This window comes from Oncorhynchus masou, chromosome 11 (genome assembly GCF_036934945.1).
Source record: "Oncorhynchus masou masou isolate Uvic2021 chromosome 11, UVic_Omas_1.1, whole genome shotgun sequence".
Taxonomy (NCBI): domain Eukaryota; kingdom Metazoa; phylum Chordata; class Actinopteri; order Salmoniformes; family Salmonidae; genus Oncorhynchus; species Oncorhynchus masou.
The window spans coordinates 35,499,004-35,518,438 of NC_088222.1; the positions used below are offsets into that span (position 1 = coordinate 35,499,004).

The 19,435-nt window shown below is 43.4% G+C and overlaps 1 protein-coding gene across 3 annotated transcripts; it reads right to left on the bottom strand.

The window, feature by feature from the left end:
* Window positions 1-132: 132 nt before the first annotated feature.
* On the bottom strand, window positions 133-19,073 carry akap10 (A kinase (PRKA) anchor protein 10). 3 transcript variants are annotated; one of them, XM_064978346.1, is made up of 15 exons: window positions 18,870-19,073; window positions 14,667-14,801; window positions 13,470-13,655; window positions 11,123-11,659; window positions 10,647-10,745; window positions 10,277-10,361; window positions 8,460-8,583; window positions 8,108-8,244; window positions 6,844-6,988; window positions 4,834-4,998; window positions 4,484-4,596; window positions 3,798-3,880; window positions 2,380-2,432; window positions 2,186-2,278; window positions 133-1,898 (listed from the first exon to the last, which is right to left on the bottom strand). In XM_064978346.1, the coding sequence occupies exons 3-15, from the start codon at window positions 13,549-13,551 to the stop codon at window positions 1,893-1,895; spliced, it is 1,722 nt and encodes a 573-aa protein (XP_064834418.1). In that variant the 5' UTR covers window positions 13,552-13,655; window positions 14,667-14,801; window positions 18,870-19,073; the 3' UTR covers window positions 133-1,892. The 3 variants fall into 3 exon arrangements, with proteins under 3 accessions (XP_064834418.1, XP_064834417.1, XP_064834416.1); XM_064978345.1 differs by lacking the exon at window positions 14,667-14,801 and adding an exon at window positions 14,844-14,891 and having other exon boundaries at window positions 3,798-3,877; XM_064978344.1 differs by lacking the exon at window positions 14,667-14,801 and adding an exon at window positions 14,844-14,891.
* Window positions 19,074-19,435: the final 362 nt, after the last annotated feature.

A 19,435-nucleotide genomic window follows, 5' to 3' on the forward strand; every position in this document is an offset into this window, starting at 1 on the left:
GCTGATCATTCGCAGTTAGACATGTATCTTGCTCATTGACGTTACAATAGTCCACATTGCCCCCCACTGGTTAAACGGCATTGCAACAAGAGAAATCGCATTTTTCTGTTTTAAAACGACTTTAGCGACAAATAGGCAGAAAAGTTTTATTATAGGATAGCCATAAAATATTTACAATAAAGTATTTCATACTGTACAACAAAATGGGGATAAAACAATTTTGATGCACAAAACTGCAGCATCTCTATGAACTTATTCAAAAGCCAACCACACACACTTGAAACACTGCACTGGGATAAGCACTAATTTGCTGAATTACAGGTTGCATCATTATCTTGCAATGCTGGAGTTTAAATACCCAAGTGCAATTAAGAACATGTTGGCCACAAACTAAGATCAGCCATCAAGCTAATGATAACTGAAATGGAGCCAAATCAATCCCCATGTTTGGTGGCAAACAAGATTTGCATTTCGTGCAGAGGAATTGTGTCATTTTTCATCAGTGGTAGCACTTCTGTTCCTTCTAGTACTCTGCCAAATAAAAATAAAAACTAATATATATATATATATATAGAAATCCAACACAATTTAAATATATTATAGATTACGTACACATATGTCAGAAAAACAATATTAGTGGTACATAGTACCAAGAGAGTCCTTTTCCACACATCTCAATGAGGTTCAAATCATAGCAATATTAACATTATATTCAAAGAGTAGACTTTTCAATTGAACATTTGTAATTGAGATTTGCTGAGACATTGCTTTTGACAGTACATACAAAAAAAGAAAAGGTCAACAATCACCATAAAAAAAACTAACATGAATATATTGGGGTTAAAGAGAAATCTAAATATGTATAAAATTATATTGAGTAGCACGGAGTTGTTCTTTCTTTGCAACTGTAGAACTTCTTCAGTACACAACAAGGAGTATTTATGCATTTGTCTTTGCTCTGTAATGACATGGACAAGGAGCTAGAGCTCGAAATGCATGTGGTTAGCTCGACCGCAAAATCAATATGGTCCATATTCCAGTTTCACCGTAACATGTCTGACCAGCCCTCTACAGTACATTAGGGCACAGCGAGGAGGGCAAGACAACTCAACCTATCATCATAGTAACCCACCCCACCGCCACAATACTCCAGGAGGGCCCAGGAATATTAGCAAGTTATGCATCAGCCGCAAATAAAACTATACAAAGCACCGACTGGTGGATTCCATCTTAAAATTTTATGTGTCACTCTGACCCCTTTCAAAGAGATGTCATTAAAAACAAGAAATAAGGAATGGGCATAAGGGCAAGAGGTGGTGGTGGTGTAAGGAGAGACGATGTGCAGGAATCAAGAGAGGAGTGGACAACCAAATCTTCTTAGTGATCGCTTTATGAAGGATGCTTCAGGTCCCTGCAGGCTCCCTCTTGGATGGCATGGTAACAGAGGTAACCATGGCAGGGCCGATGCTTTCTGACGTGCTGCTTTTCTGACAGCTCCCGTTCAGCCCCATTTTGTGTCATAGCTTGTCATCTCTCCTGCCCTAGGGAATTTGTTCTGGAAGGAAGTCTGGTACTCTGGTGCTCTTTGTGCCACTGCTTTGTTTTTCTTTTTCCTCTTCATTTGTTCAGCGATGCCTTCATAGTGTTACAAACAGTTGGAAGGATGGATGATCTACTTCAAGTTTTTCCACTCACTCACACACACACACAGGTACAAGTTAACGCAGGAGATCATGGAATGCATTTGTTCTTTGATCTCTATTGATGCGTTTCATCTTAAGGTAATTCCAGTGTACAGTTCATCACTGGACTAGGGGACGTGTGTCTGTCAGTCTGTCTCTATAGGGTGAGGGACGAGGGGAGTGACAATGCTTTGGTTCCCCACAGGAGGCTCATAACTGGGGAGAGAGATTGTCCATGTTTCATTGTCAATCATCATACAACAGTAAACGTGTCACAGGTGAGGAGTTATTTTCTATAGTTGACTGTATAGTGGCAGATAAATGCAATGGCTTTGGACTGTCAGGAATAGGAAACCAGAGTATACAGATATCCGTGACAATTACAAGGCATTTACAGAAATTGGGCAAATTGTCTTCAATGCACTCAAGAGTTTGTACTTATCCAATGTGCAGTACACTTATCAAGAGTCCAACATGTTGTAGATTGAGGCAGACTGACTTACCTTGGTGGATTCGCCAGGACTGTCGTGGTGCGCCTGGTGTACGACATCATTGACGATCATTTTAGCGATCTTCCAGGCCATCTCCTCCTGGGCCTAAACACACATGTTACGATTCAAAGTGTTCATCAATCCTAGTGTTTGTTAGTTCAAACAGATACAACACAAGAGGAGCTTGGTTTTGTTGTTTTACATACCTCATCAGAGTTGCCTTGAACAAGTTTCTTCATGGCTAGAGAGAGCATGGAACCTGTGAGGAGAGAGTGGAAAATAGGGCAATGGTCACAAGGATGAGCCTCTTATCTACTGCTCCTCTGTAAGCTACTGGACATATGAGGTACATGAAAAATATATCACAGAACATAATTATCTTAGTATGTGATGTATGCATTTGGAGGAAACCGAGGGCTGGAAAAGCTGGTTTGTGATTAGCGCCATGAAATCTAGTACAAAAAAAGTGTTTTATATATACAGTACAAGTTTAGTCCAGGGCTTATATCCATTTCTTCTATTCTCAGAGAATGTTCTCTTCTAAGAAATCCTAAATAATAGATTCATGTTTTACTGTATAGTCTTTTATAAGATCTAAAAGCACCTTGGGTTTTATTTGGGAGTGCCTCACGTCAGAAAGAGCTGAGACAATTGAGACATGGATTTTGTATGTGTGCCATTCAGAGGGTGAATGGGCAAGACAAAATATTTCTGCTTTTGAATGGTGGTAGCTGCCAGACGCACCAGTTTGTGTCAACAACTGTAACGGTGCTGGATTTTTCACGCTCAACAGTTTCCGTGATACCCCTTAAAATGATTGGATTCTACTATTTCAGCCACACCTGTCGCTGACAGATGTGTGCCTTCAGAAACTATTCATACCCCTTGACATTCCATATTTTGTTGGGTTACAGCCTGAATTCAAAATTGATTCTTTTTCTCACCCATCTACACTGACCCCATATGACAAAGTGGATACACTTAAAAAAAAAAAAAAAAAAAATATCTCATTTACACAAGTATTCACACCTCTGAGTCAAAACTTTGAATAAGAACCTTTGGTGGTGATTACAGCTTTGAGTCATCTTGGGGGTGTCTATCAGCTTTACACATCTGGATTTGGGGATTTTCTCCAATTCTTCCTTGCAAACAGTTCTCAAGCTCTGTTAAGTTAGACAGGGCGCAGCAGTGAACAGCAACAGATTTTCAATGGGATTCAAGCCTGGGCTTTGGCTGGGCCACTCAAGGTCTTTCACATTCTTGTTCTGAAGCCATTGCAGGGTTGCTTTGGTTGTATGCTTGGTGTCCTTGTTCTGTTGGATCATAAATATTTGCCTCAGTCTAAGGACTTTTGCACTCTGAAGCAGGATCTCATCAACTATTTGCCTGTATTTGGCTCCATTCATTGTTCCCTCTATTCTTACCAGTCTCCCAGTCCCTGCCACTGAAAAGCATCTACATAGCATGATGCTGCCACCCCCATGCTTCACGGTAGGGTAATCATTTTATACATTTTGAATTCGGGCTGTAACATCAAAATGTGGAATGAGTCAAGGGGTTTGAACACTTTCTGAAGGAACTCTATAGCCTATAAATAATTGCTACATTAGTGTTTGCCTGTTACCTTTGGATTTCTTCACATCCGGTTCTGGTTCGGCTTCCCTGATAAACTGGCCCAGCTCGTTGACTTTCCCAAACGTCATTCTTCTGAACAATGAAGGGACATAGCCAATGAAGTCATACATATAGGATGTTAATGGAGACAGCACCCTGTTACTAGCCTGGTCCAATATCAGTTTGTGTTGTATGGCCAACTCCTAATAGTCATAGTCATTCGGTCCCAGCACAAACAGATCTGAGACCAAGCTAATCTCTTACTGCAACTAGGACACTACCTACATCAGCCTGTGTTGGGCCATTAGAATGCCATCAGAGCGGATTGTAATGTAATGGGGATGACCTACAAATCTGCCATGTCACAGAGGACTGCAATGCAGTCTTTGAAAATATGTATTTGGAGCAGTTTAGTCACATCAATGGTCATTACACACTGGCCTACTTAGCAAGCATCAAAGAACTCTTGGGGAAATTACAGTAGTAAAATCAGGGCAGTTGAAGGGTAGCTATGGAGGAAATTTTGCACGATTATAAAAACAATTTTCACTCATTTTGTCCAGTAGAGAAACATGAAAATCCAAATCAAATATTTGAAATAGTAATGTGGTTTACAGAGCCATTTGAGGTGACTGTACTGAGAGTGGTGAGAATAAGAAACGAAAGGAGGCCTGGGTAGACTATGTAGAAACTCACCCAGCATAGGGGCGCTGGTACAGGGACTCTGGGTCCAGGCTGGCTATGTCCACTGTTATTGCTTCGTCAAAGTTTTTCAAGATTTTTATTGCTGCCACCTTTTTGGCACCTTGCTGTAAGTGAAAATATATATAATGATTTGCACATTTAGAGCAGAACTAGAGGGAAAATCAAACTATTTATGTTAAGTAAACAAATTAATACCCACTGACTATTGAACAAAAGGTATGAGTGCTACTGCTGTTGAACATAATTGATTTGCGTGCACTTAGACAATGAAAAGAGGAAAATGCCAGCAGAGCTAAAGTGAAAGTACAGGTTGTGAGCAGGTCAGGTGTGGGGTTATCTACCTGGGCTTGAGACCCCTCAGTTGTGTTGGTGCTGCGGTCAAGGTCAGAGGCCACGCCTTGACCGGGAGCGCTAGCCAGCACAAACTCATCCGCTCGGACAGAGTTGATAAGGTCACTCAGATACTTGTAGTAAAGGTTACTCGACAGGAAGCCTGGCATGTAGACCTGCGAGAAGAAATATGACATTAGCTTTGTTAAACTTCAAAATGCCTTTTAGTCACAAAGGTCTTCCGTTTTCTCCAGAGCCTGACAAAGTGTTTCAACATCATCCCTAGCCTTGGCAACAAAGTCGTACCACTGAGACACACAGTGCATTCGGAAAGTATTCAGACCACTTGACATTTGGTTACATTACAGCCTTATTCTAAAATTGATTAAATTGTTATTTTCCCGCTGAATATTCAACACAATATCCAATAAAGACAGGCTTTGCCAATGTATATAAAAAAAAAATCTAACTGAAATATCACATCTGCATAAGTATTCAGACACTTTACTCAGCACTTTGTTAAAACACCTTTGTCAGCGATTACAGCCTTCCGTCTTCTTGGGTATGACGCTACAAGCTTGGCACACTTTTATTTGGGGAGTTTCTCCCATTCTTCTCTGCAGATCCTCTCAGGTTGGATGGGGAGCGTCGCTGCACAGCTATTTTCAGGTCTCTTCAGAGATGTTTGATTGGGTTCAAGTCCGGGCTCTGGCTGGGCCACTCAAGGCCATTCAGAGACTTGTCCCGAAGCCACTCCTGCGTTGTCTTGGCTGTGGGCTTAGGGTCGTTTTCCTGTTGGAAGGTGAACCTTCGCCCCTGTCTGAGGTCCTGAGCAGGTTTACATCAAGGATCTCTCTGTACTTTGCTCTGTTCATCTTTCACTCTATCCTGACTAATCTCCTAGTCCCTGCCACTGTAAAACATCCCCACAGCACGATGCTGCCACCAATATGATTCACCGTAGGGATGGTGCCAGATTTCTTCCAGACGTGACGCTTGTCATTCAGGCCAAAGTGTTCAATCTTGGACGAATCCGACCAGATAATCTTCTTGTTTCTCATGGCTGTCATGTGCCTTTTACTGAGAAGTGGCTTCCGTCTGGCTACTCTACCATAAAGGCCGAATTGGTGGAGTGCTGCAGAGATGGCTGTCCTTCTGGAATGTTCTCCGATCTCCACAGAGGAACTCTGGAGCTCTGTCAGAGTGACCATCGGGCTCTTGGTCACCTCCCTGACCAAGGCCATTCTTCCACGATTGCTCAGGTTGGCCAGGCGGCCAGCTCTAGGAAGCATGTTGGTGGTTCCAAACTACTTTCATTTAAAATTGGAGGTCCCTGTGTTCTTGGGGACCTTCAATGCTGCAGACATTTTTGGTTCCCTTCCCCAGACCTGTACCTCGACACAATCTACGGACAATTCATGGCTTGGTTTTTGCTCTGACATGCACTGTCAACTGTGGGACCTTATACAGACAGGTGTGTGCCTTTCCAAACCAAGTCCAATCAACTAAATATACCACAGCTGGACTCCAATCAAGTAGTAGAAACATCAAGGACGACCAATGGAAACAGGATACCCCTGAGTTAAATTGAGTCTAATAGCAAAGGGTCTGAATACTTATGTAAACAAGGTATCTGTTTTTTAAATTAAAATATATATATAAATGATGGGGTATTGTGTGTAGATTGATGAGGAAAGAATATAATTTAATAATTTTTCAGAAAAAGGCTGTAACAAACTGTGGAAAAAGGGAAGGGGTCTGAATACTTTACGAATGCACTGTATCTATGGCTGTACCACTACCTTCAATAACCACAAAGGCCTGTCATTGATAATCTAAGCCTCATGGTCTCAATCTAAAGGAGTTCCCAAAAGTAAATCATTTTGATGTCTAATTTCTGTTTTGTTTGTCTGGCTGAATTCCAGGTGATTTTACAGTGGTGAGTTCGCAGTGACCGCTGTGTTTCCTATATGTTGTCATATGTATTTGGCCCAGGTAACTGGGTGACCTACGACCCTCACCTTTTCCATGGTGGTCCAGGCCTGTCTGAGAGGAGTGGTGAAGCAGTCAGGTAGAGGCCCTCCCTCCCGGCAGATATTAGACTCTATCTCCATCCGCACAGAGTCATCGAAACCCAGCGGGTTAGTGGCTTGGAGTGAGAAATACCTGGGGAGGGAACAGATGAGATCATTATTAAACTGGTGCTCAAATAAACAAGCCAGGCTGAGTAATGTGGAGGTGGTAGCCCTTTACACTCATACCAATATACGGTTGAAAATTGAAGACTTGGGCAGTGATAAATGCTTAAATTGGAACGCAGGGCTGTCAAAGTTTTGCTATACAATACGTCAGAACTTAGGCTCTGTGCTTCAAAGCACTGTATGGGTTTTGACTGACAGTCATTCTGAACTTGAGCACCTCGCGTGACATGAAGTTTGTTATTTTAGAACTTAGCTAGTCATGCTAGCAATAGAACAGGCTTTCAAATGATGCCCATCTGACCCAGGTTACGATTTATAAATGGACCATTTTTGGATTGCGTAAACAACAGTAATTGTGTGATGGCGTGGATGCAGGGCTGTTACAAACAAAACAGTGACAAGTGTGCCTGCGCTAGTTCCTCACCGGCACAGCAAGGAGAGCTAAAAAATATATATATTTCTAAATCACCTTATAGTTGAAGACTATTCTTTGAGTAATAAAAGTGCATTGAAATTACTTAGGAACTGTGCTTGAAGACACCAGTTAGTCCTCTCACTCAAACCCTTGTAATTTGTATGTCTTATGTTGCAACGACCCCACATTTTTCTAGAATATTGTGATATGATACTGAATGTTTCCAGAGTATTTTCAGATCATATTATCAAACAAATGTGACAAAAAGTACAATAAATGTAAAACAGTACAACAGTGTAATGTTTGGATTCAGTCTTGTGAACGGTTGTGATCTCACCTTTGGTCTAAAAATTGCCATATAATCTCCAAACTGTACCTTTTCTAAGATAGTGTGAAGGCATAGGTAGCGTGAAGGAAAAGGTAGTGAAGTCAAATAGTGTAAATAGATGTCTTAGGCACACCAATACGTTTACTGGCCTAGAGTATTTAAAACCGCTGAACAGAGCGCCCGCCGCAATTTGCAAACCAAGCATGCATCGATTTTACATGTAGAACAGTGTGAAAATGTCGTCAGTCAGACGTCTACAGCGGGTGGTCTCTCAAACACAGCTGAACGATCGGCAGACAAATGCTAGATCCCTATTTGTTGAGATGTGTGTGAGCAGTTACTTGTCGTAAAGGATCATGGCGTCGTTCTGAGCCTCCAGGCCGTCGTACTGGCCAGCCTTAGCAGCCAGCTGGTCCTGGAAGTTATCTGCTGCCAGCCAGAACTGCAGCACATTCACAGCGTCCTCCTTTTCCATGTACTGGGGAGACACACAACATACTAGCTTTATTACCAACGACACTTCTATTAACACCTACCATATGACACTAATGTGGAATAGAAAAGAGAATAACAGAAGAGAAACAACCACCACCAGTACCACTGATGAGTAAAACACCTATGAATGAACTTAATAAACTGTGGCTGTGTATATTTAATAGCGAGCAACAGTAACATCAGTTGTGTTGCTCTTACCTCAGAGAAGTAGAAGAGGGCCGACTCACAGAATAAGATGTCTGCCAGGAACACAGAGCCACTTGTCAACACTTCGATCTGGTACTTACAGAAATGATGGCTGCGCAAGAATTCACTAAAGTGCCTGGGAAATATAGATTATACAGTTGAAGTCAGAAGTTTACATACACCTTAGCCAAATACATTTAATTTCACAATTCCTGCCATTTAATCCTAGTAAACATTCCCTGTCTTAGGTCAGTTAGGATCACCACTTTATTTTAAGAATGTGAAATGTCAGAATAATAGTAGAGAGAATTATTTATTTCAGCTTGTATTTCTTTCATCACATTCCCAGTGGGTCAGAAGGTTACATACACTAAATTAGTATTTGGTAGCACTGCCTTTAAATTGTTTAACTTGGGTCAAACGTTTTGGGTAGCCTTCCACAAGCTTCCCACAATAAGTCGCGTGAATTTTGGACCATTCCTCCTGACAGAGCTGGTGTAACTGAGTCAGGTTTGTAGGCCTCCTTGCTCGCACAAGCTTTTTCAGTTCTGCCCACAAATGTTCAAGAGGATTGAGTTCAGGGATTTGTGATGGCCACTCCAATACCTTGACTTTGTTGTCCTTAAGCCATTTTGCCACAACTTTGGAAGTATGCTTGGTGTCATTGTCCATTTGGAAGACCCATTTGCAACCAAGCTTTAACTGATGTCTTGAGATGCTGCTTCAATGAATCCCCATAATTTCCCTACCTCATGATGCCATCTATTTTGTGAAGTGCACCAGTCCCTCCTGCAGCAAAGCACCCTCACAACATGATGCTGCCACCCCTGTGCTTCACAGTTGGGATGGTGTTCTTCGGCTTGCAAGCCTCCTTTTTACTCCAAACATAACGATGGTCATTATGGCCAAACAGTTCTATTTTTGTTTCATCAGATCATGATGTTGATATAGGACTTGTTTTACTATGGATATAGATAATTTTGTGTCTGTTTCCTCCAGCATCTTCACAAGGTCTCTTGCTGCTGTTCTGGGATTGATTTTCACTTTTCACACCCAAGTATGTTCATCTCTAAGAGACAGAACAAGTCTCTTTCATGATCAGTATGACGGCTGAGTGGACCCATGGTGTTTATACTTGCATACTATTGTTTGTACAGATGAACGTGGTACCTTCAGGCATTTGGAAATTGCTCCCAAGGATGAACCAGACTTGGGGAGGTTTATCATTTTTTTCCTAGGTCTTGGCAGATTTCTTTTGATTTTCACATGATGTCAAGCAAAGATGCACAGAGTTTGAAGGTTGGCCTTGAAATACATCCCCTCCAATAGGCTAATATACATAACTTGAGTCAATCGGAAGCTTCTAAAGCCATGACATCATTTTCTGGAATTTTCCAAGCTGCTTAAAGGCACAGTCAACTTGGTGTATGTAAACGTTTGACCCAGTGGAATTGTGATACAGTGAATTATAAGTGAAATAATCAGTTTGTAAACAATTGTTGGAAAAATGACTTGTGTCATGCACAAAGTAGATGTCCTCACAGACTTGCCAAAACTATAGTTTGTTAACAAGAAATTTGTGGAGTGGTTGAAAAAGTAGTTTTAATTACTCCAACCTAAGTGTATGTAAACTTCCGAACTTAACTGTATCTGGTCACATTTACATTTATGATCTAGGAGTGGATTAGTGTATTACAGAACAGCGGTAAAACTTTCATCCTAGGAGAAAAATCATGAAAACTAAAGAAAAACACTGGCACTTTACATCAACTAATTGGATAAATAAATCTTTCAACGGATACGAAAACAGGAAGATTGGAAAAACGTACTGTTGTTCCATGATGGAGAAGACGACAGACTGTGCAATGACAAAACAGTTTGGGTCCACCAGTCCATCCTCCCCACAGATTTTAGCTGTCAAAAAATGACAAAAAAAAGTCACAATCACACAACCGATTATCAATCATCCACAAAATAGTTATCCCGAAACCAAGTTAAATATATTGAGATGATTACAGCTGATTTGATCTTTAACGTTGGCTGCAACATTCTTACTAGGTCTAACATTCTTAGGAATGCATACAGTACTCAAAGTTCTGATACAGTACTCATACAGTACTCATACAGTGACTGCAATGTCTTAAGAGTCAAAGTCTCATACTAATGGCAAATAGGTGGCAATCAGGCCTCATTTCTTACCAACTATGTCGTTTCTGAGCTGTTCTGTGATGGGGATGGGCCTAGCAGCGTCTGGAGAGATGTACTTGGTGAAGATGCTCACTGCATCTCTCTCTATACCTACAATACACAGGAGGAGAAGATGTTTAACAGCCAGCCACACGCGTCATAAACTGTGTACAACTCAGATATTGTTACCTCCAATGTGCAAATAAAACAAATTAACGTCATCATTCTGACAGTCAGTTGTTTCACACGGTGGAACTAAGAACAAATATAGTGAATATACTTGCCTTCTCTTGTCAGTGAGTTATACAGGCCTATAAATAAATGACAAAGACAAGCCCAACATACAAAAGGAGTTTAAGTACAGCCATAGAGTCTCTGAAACATGCACCACCAGTCGGCTCGAAGAGACTCCAGGCTACTTACTTAACCTTTATCTATGCAAGTAAATTATGAACAGATTCTTTACAATTACAACCAGTCAAACATACTCTTCATGAGCTTGTCTGAAAGCTCCTTGAGGGCGTTGGTGGACTGCAGCTTGAATGACGTCCCTGTCCCGTAAGAGGGCTGTCTGGTGGGGGTGTCTGCTCTGCTGGGAGTGCCAGGCCTCTGGTCCACCACAGAGCTGAAGGAGTCCCTGTGGACGAGCTGCGCCGTGGGGCCTTCACTACTGTTACTGTTAGCGTCCTGGGGGCTGGGGGTAAGGGGGCGTGAGGAGGAAGGCCTGGGGATGGAGTGTAGGTCCATGTCTGAGTAGGATGAGGGGTCGGGGGAGATGGGGGGAGAGGCGGGCTCGGCCAGGGAGCTGTGTTTGACTGAGTTGAGGCTGTGGGCCCGGACCCGAGACCAGCTGGTGGAGCGAAAGCTCTCTGCCTCCAGCCAGAAGCAGACCAGGTGGTCAGCCCCGCGGGCCTCCTGGAACTGGATGTAGTAGGGCATGGCCACGTTGTCCCTCAGAATCTGATCCACCGTCTTAGACAAGCGTGAACGCGTCTCAGAGGCCAGGTAGTTCACACTAGAGCGCCCTGAAACACACAATCAACCAATTAATCAAATGTCATTATAAAGACCTTTTTACAGCAGCAGTTCTCACAAAGTCTTTAACAGTAACCCTGCCTAAACAACCACAGCATTCTGAATAAAACCATACACAATCAATAACAAAAGGGAATACTTACAAAAAAAATATTTTAAAAACCTATTCAACTACAGCACATTTCCTGGGTCACATGACCAGAGAGGCCATATGAATGACTGACTGAAGCCTGGCTGGGGGCCTCCAATTACATAATGGACTAAAGTTGGAGCACTAAACAGTGAGCTGACTGAGGTGTTTTGTGATAAGTGTTGTGTGTTCCTGGTATCTTTCAGAGTTGGCAGGCTGCCACGGGTGACTGAGCCGGAGGCTTAGCTCTCGCTCGCTCCGTGCACCCCCCTCCCCCCCTCTCGCTCCGTTGCCCCCCCTCCCCCCCCTCTCGCTCCGTCCCCCCTCCTCCCCCCTCTCGCTCCGTCCCCCCCCCCTCTCCCCCTCTCGCTCCCCCTCCCCCTCTCGCTCCGTCCCCCCCCCTCTCTCGCTCCGTCGTCCCCCTCTCTCGCTCCCCCCCTCCCTCCTCTCGCTCCGTCCCCCCTCCCCCCCTCTCGCTCTGTCCCCCCTCCCCCTCTCTCGCTCCGTCCCCCCTCTCCTCTCGCTCCGTCCCCCAGATCTGTGGCTCGACACAATCCTGTCTCTGAGCTCCACGGACAATTCCTTCATCCTCATGGCTTGGTTTTTGTTCTGACAACTGTGGGACCTTATATAGACAGGTGTGTGCCTTTCCAAATCATGTCCAATCAATTGAATTTACCACAGGTGGACTCCAATCAAGTTGTAGAAACATCTCAAGGAGGATCAATGGAAACAGGATCCACCGGAGCTCAATTTCAAGTCTCATAGCAAAGGGTCTGAACACTGTTTTTATTTTTAATACATTTTCTAAAAACAAAACCAATTCTGGAGTAATGTGTGTAGGTTCATTTTTGTATTTCATCCATTTTAGAATAGGGCTGTAACGTAACAAAATGTGGAAAAAGTCAAGGGGTCTGAATACTTTCAGAATGCACTGTAGTGTTGTCACCCTACTCTACTGCATTCTCAGGCCAGGCCTCAAAGATAAACCACTGGTTCAACCTCCCCCTCCCTCTGACTCAACGGTAACTAAAGGACCTGTCCCAGCAGGTGTTGTTACTCACCATGTCATAAACAATACTGGTGTAGCTGGCTGCTGTAGCACTATAAAACAAGTTCCTGATATCCACCAACTAATGAACTGCTTGATTTAAATAGCCTACATCTTCAGAGGGAAGACGATTTATCGTACTTAGGGCACAGCAAGCTTCTCAGTACGACACATACATTATAAGTAGGATCAGGAGTTTTACCAGACCATGTGTTCACTCAGGAAAACCTCTGGGCCATACTTATGCATCATACTAAAAAACGTTGCTGGTAGCGTGCTGGTTGGTCAAAATGCTAACCCATGCATGAAGCTGGAGCGAGTGCGTTGCAGGATTAGCCTGGTCGGTTGGCAGTTAAACACAGCAGCACCATGTCCACGAGCCACCATTATCATTTTGTATCAACTCACTCATACATGAGCACACACCATCCAGTCAAAAGGACAGGATTTAAAGCGAAAGAGCTCATCCATTCAAATCAATCTAAATCACCGATCTAGGATCAGTTTTACCTTTTCAATCATAATGACCTAATCCCAGATCAGAACTGCTACTCTGAAACACTTGTTAATACACGCCATGAAAGCTAAGACAAATCAGTGGAGGACTGGAGGTACATACCTAGATCCCCAAAGTGTGCAGCCTCCATGTGGATGGGCTGTTTCTTGAGGATTGCTGTGCGTCCGCGGGCGAAGGAGTCCATGTTGGCAGAGATGGCATTGATAGCCACATGGCTGGGCCCCGCCGCCTCCAGGATGGCATGATGGTTCCGGAGGCTCAGGGAGGGGGACTGGGGGCTCGTTGGGACTATAGGGGAGGAGGAAAGGAGGATGGTTGAAAATAAATAGACATCTTAATTCCTTTGATCAATACAGTCAATGTAGGCTTAACTTTCTAGATGGCAGAAACCCACAACATCAACCTGTTATGGTCCTGAAAAACGACTTATTTAACTGAAGTCTGTAGTGATCCAGTACATGAATGTCTCCAGTTAGAGCTCAGAAGGTGCTGTGACCTTTTATGAAACACTGTGGTGCGAGAGACTTATTGAGTTTTAACTTATTAAAAAAGGTCACTGTGAGCCTGTCTGAAAAGGGAAAATACTTCACGGCTATCTCTCTATCAACTCTTAAACCAAAGTCTCAACTTCAGCTACAATTACTGCCTGGTATACACTGAGTTCACCAAACATTAGTAACACCTTCCTAATATTGAGTTGCACCCACTCCTTTGCCCCCAGAACAGCCTATATTCGTCTGGGCATGGACTCTACAAGGTGTCAAAAGCGTTCCACAGTGATGCAGGTTTCAATGCTTCCCACAGTTGGGTCAAGTTGGCTGGATGTCCTTTGGGTGGTAGACAGGAAACTGTGTGTATCATGGCAAAGAAGGATTTTTAAGCCATCTACTCCCCTTCATCTAACATTAATAAGGGATCAAAGCTTTCACCTAGATTAACATTATCAGTCTATATTTTATTTGACCTTTATTTAACTCGGCAAGTCAGTTAAGAACAAATTCTTATTTTCAATGACGGCCTAGGAACAGTGGGTTAACTGCCTGTTCAGGGGCAGAACGACAGATTTGTACGTTGTCAGGTCGGGGGTTTGACCTTGCAACCTTGCGGTTGCTTGTCCAACACGCTACCCTGCCGCCCCATATCATGGAAAGAGCAGGTGTTCTTAATGTTTTCTATACTCAGTGATGTGTCTTATTACCTACCTCAATCAATTCTCTCTCAGAATATTTACAGAAATAACTACAAATATAATTAGGAAGAATGATTAAAAAGGGAAAGCTCAGAGGGAAATACCAGTACCTTCAAAAAGGTGTGAGGGAACACAGCACTGCAACTAAAGAGGCACTGGACTGCTTTCAAAGAACATCCAACAAGGGCCTTCCTCTATTTTCAGGGCTTCTCAAAAATGAAACATCAGGTGGCAGCAGCACATCACTGCAATTCATAATTTCAGAGGGTTAGTAGTGTGGTACCCACCTCTATTGACTTTAGCATCAACTGGTCGCTCAGGTTCCTTTCCTTTGGCTGTGGGTCAAAAAAGAATTACATAGCACTGTAATTAGAGCAGTCTCTAACATTTGATTCGCAATACAGGGGGAGATCAGTGACTGGAATATTGGGCCTGGAGTCATTGTAGGGTAAAGCAATAGGGATGATGCGGTGTCACTGAAAAAGCACTCACAAAACTATCCAGTTACATAACGGTGTAGGCCTGGTCGGGAAACAGATATGCCTGTGACAGTGATAACCCTGTCTGTTCAGCAAACACTCATGCACAGATCCTCACTGTCACACACGGATAACATACGGAGAGAGAAACTAGCTGTTTTATTCCTTTTAGGAGCCACCCACGAGTTATTCTTCACATTGAAGCTTGGCTGCCATTTTACAAGGCGTGTTTATTGACTGCAGTGGTCTTGGTCTATCAGCTCGAGTGTCACAGCAGAGGCATTTTCCCCACTTCGTTGTCATGTTGGTACTGCAAAATACTCTCATCACCATAGTGAACAGTCCGGAAACAATGTCCTGTTTTTCTCCACATTTCAGTCCTCCTGTTACATGAAGTAACAGAAATCACCTGGTTACAATAGTGTGGTGAAACTGAACCTTCTGTGCAATGACACAAGGAGTCTTTCTGAGGCTCTTTCAGTTGTCAGTGGAGTGGGTCAGCAGATAGGGGCTGGTCTGTGTATTGCAGGCCTCAGGGGGAAGGATGGACACCTATTTTTCATTACAGAGGCATCCTATGGTGAGCATTTATCATTTCATTTGGTATAGAAATCGGTGTCTACATATGATTGTTATCATCATAAGTTCATATTATCCATGGTTTGCGGCACTGTAGGCCTAATACTTTACAGTAGCTATCAAGACAAGTGTGTGTGTGTTACTAGCCCAGGAATCAAGGTTTATAGTTTGGCCTAGTAATTTTCATGTAATAATATTTGCTTGAATCTCTTTGGACCACAATCCCAAGGTAAATACTGAGTAGCCAAGAGACATTTAACACAATTAGCTTAAGTCAATCCTTTAAAGCTGCAATATGTAACTTTTTGGGCGACCTGACCAAATTCACATTGAAATGTAAATTATAGATCTGTCGCGCATAGAAAGCAAGTCTAAGAAGTGGTAGCACGTTTAAGAAGCGGTCTGTGTGTGCTATTTCTATGGGTTCTGTTGGTACAATGATTCTCTACCCTATAGTTGCTTGTTTTGTCACATAAACTGAAATTAGACAAACTATTTGAATTTTAGCAACCAGGAAATGGAGGAGCGATTTCTGCATAGTACATCTATCAAGCACTTGAAAGGTAAGTTGCAGTAAGGTGCATCATTAGGTCATGAGTTCGGTTCCTGCTTTGCACGGCATAGCCCTTGATCATGATTCAAGAGTCATTGGATGAAGGCGTCTTCTGTAGGGGGGAGTTGTGTTAAGAGCCGCGGCGCTCGGTCTGAACATTAACACGCATTGCTTGCAGTACAGTTTTGGAAGTACAAGGACCTCATCTTTCATGTTGGTGAGAAATCATTTTAAATTGATACACACCTTTATAGGGTTAGGGTTCCCACATGGCCATATTTCCATGTTACAGCACTTGTTTACGGAACACAGACAAAAGACAGAGTGGATGGCATCCCGAGTGGCACAGCGGTCTAAGGCACTGCATCGCAGTACTAGAGGCGTTACTACAGACCCGGGTTCATTACTACAGACCCGTGTTCATTACTTGGCTCATCGCACTCTAGCGACTCCATGTGGCGGGCCAAGTGACTGCAGGCTGACCCCGTTCGCCAGTCATTAAATTGACTCTTCCGAGCCCCTTGCAGCAATGAGACAAGATCGAAAACTGGGGACAAAAAGTAAAATACAAAAAAACATGAGTGAACGACCAGTGCTCATTAGGTATCTGAGTCTCCGAACACCTGTGTGTACGGAAGACTGACGCCACAAAGTGATGTCACTGAAAAATACTGTCGGCTGCCACTGTGTTAAATCCAGTGTTAAAACAGTGTACAGTAAGTGTGTATTTTGTATTTGTGAAATTATTTTGATGTGATGTGGAAGTAGATTGACTGTATGTTTGTTTATTCCATGTGCAACTGTGTTGTTTTTTGTGTCGCACTGGTTTGCTTTATCTTGGCCAGGTCACAGTTGTAAATGAGAACTTGTTCTCAACTAGCCTACCTGGTTAAATAAAATAAAACAATTTAAAGATAAATCAGTCTTTCTAGAACCATACTGCAATTGAGAATCGATTCACGTTTAGGTGGAGTATTTGGCTGTTTTGGCTTCCAGAGCCAATGTGCCATTTAAAACCAGGTGTTCCTGCATGTGGGCATTCCTGCATGTGAGCATTCCTGCATGTGGGCATTCCTGCATGTGCAGGCACCCCCTCGTTTTTCTTCTATTGGCACTACAGAGGGTAGTGCGTACGGCCCAGTACATCACTGAGGCTAAGCTGCCTGCCATCCAGGACCTCTACACCAGGCGGTGTCAGAGGAAGGCCCTAAAAATTGTCAAAGACCCCAGCCACCCCAGTCATAGACTGTTCTCTCTACTACCACATGGCAAGCGGTACCGGAGTGCCAAGTCTTGGACAAAATGGCTTCTCAAAAGTTTTTACCCCCAAGCCATAAGACTCCTGAAAAGGTAATCAAATGAAACCCAGACTATTTGCACTGTGTGCCCCCCCAACCCCTCTTTTTACTCTGCTGCTACTCTCTGTTCATCATATATGCAGTCCCTTTAACCATATCTACATGAACATACTACCTCAAATCAGCCTGACTAACCAGTGTCTGTATGGAGCCTCCCTACATATAGCCTGTATTTTTACTGTTGTTTTATTTCTTTACCTCATACCCTTTTGCACTATTGGTTAGAGACTGTAAGTAAGCATTTCACTGTAAGGTCTACCTACACCTGTTGTATTCGGCGCACGTGACAAGTAAACTTTGATTTGATTTTAAACTAGGACAGGCGGGAAGCGTCTGTATGTGGCGTTAACATTAGATGCCAGCCGCCAATAAGCACCACAGAAGAAGGGGCAGGAGCGACAACGGTTGCTAGCTAGTCGTATACCTGTAGACAGTGTCCATGCCCCGCCTGTCGGGCACTGTTTTCTCGCAGTGCTGTTAACGATGGAAAAGGCAGGTGTTCGGTAGGCAGGTGCGAAAAACACTGTGCGCTAGTCCGATACACAGCAGAAGGGGGCGACACAGTGTGCTAGTTAGCTAGCCAACACAAGGTATTGCCCCAGCTACCCACCTGCTGTGCTTGCCGCCGGCGGGGGAAAACGGTAGACAGGAGGCGGGGCGACACTGTGTGCTTGCAAAGGGAGGAGTGGAGGCGATGGGAGGAGAGGGGAAGGTTCATTCAGGAACCAATGGGATGTTCGAGGGGCAGCCACATGCATGAATGCCCTGAATTGCGGGCTGCAGTTGCACACTATTGCTTTAACCAGAACATGAGAGGTCCTTGGACTAAGGAGTAAAGTTAGGCTCCTTTAATCCAATAATGGCCTATCCATGGGGCATAGCAGAATGGCATGGAAGACAGACAAACTAAAGAAATGTATGTGGCATTATTAGCTAACACATCACCAAGTAAAAGGCGACGGTGTGGATAGTTAATACCCAATCTAACGAGCATTGTCCAAGAATGAATTGAGATCGATCATGGATGCTAGTTAGGTCTGAACATCAGCTAGCGATTTAAGTGGCAAACGCTATTGAGAAGGAAAACTGGATTAGTTTGCTAACATAGATTTTAGATCATCTGGCTGCATGTTGTATTTCTTCAGATTTGAAAGAGAAATGTATTTGCTAAATAATCCATCTTTCTCCAACGGATATTTGTCGAAGGCCTTGACTTGACACAGACCTGTCAAGCGCATTCTCATCTCAGTCATTAGCCATCGAGCATTTCTCAACCTCTCCCGCAAGCCTCTTCTTTGCACCCTTCGGCTTGCGCTAGCTGGCTAGGCTAGCATACTTCCTTACCTTTCCTCCTGAAAAACGACATGACGATTTTCACGCTCTGAATGTATCCTCAGCTCAATGACAACATCCCGTGGATTCCCGAGTCCCTTCATTCACATGCATCGACTCTAGACAACTGAAATGGGTGTATTTGCAACCGACTGGACTGTTATATCCAACATTTCCCCCTTCTGAAACCAGTGGCCATATTGTCAATACGTCTCACTTCCGGACTGATGCTGCAGCAGCATTGTGGGAAACTTGCATTGTTTGCTTGTGACAGCAGAGGGCAATAGCCACAAGGAAGATATTATCAGGGGGGAGTTTGGTGGTACGGCATCCAGGCAATATAAATAGTGAGGGTATGCTGTACCGGTAAAACGTGCGCCTATCACAATGACAACAACATGACCAAAAAACTATACACTAGCTCCATGAAAAATTTGCCAATTGACTGGAAACCGGGTGGTATACGCTCCAAATTGCGTTGTGGTTTGAGGAGAACACTTACATTTTGTCAAGGGGAGATGAGTGGCTGAGATGCTGGTGGACAAGGTGGAGGTGAGGTGAGTTGCCAAAAGTGGATG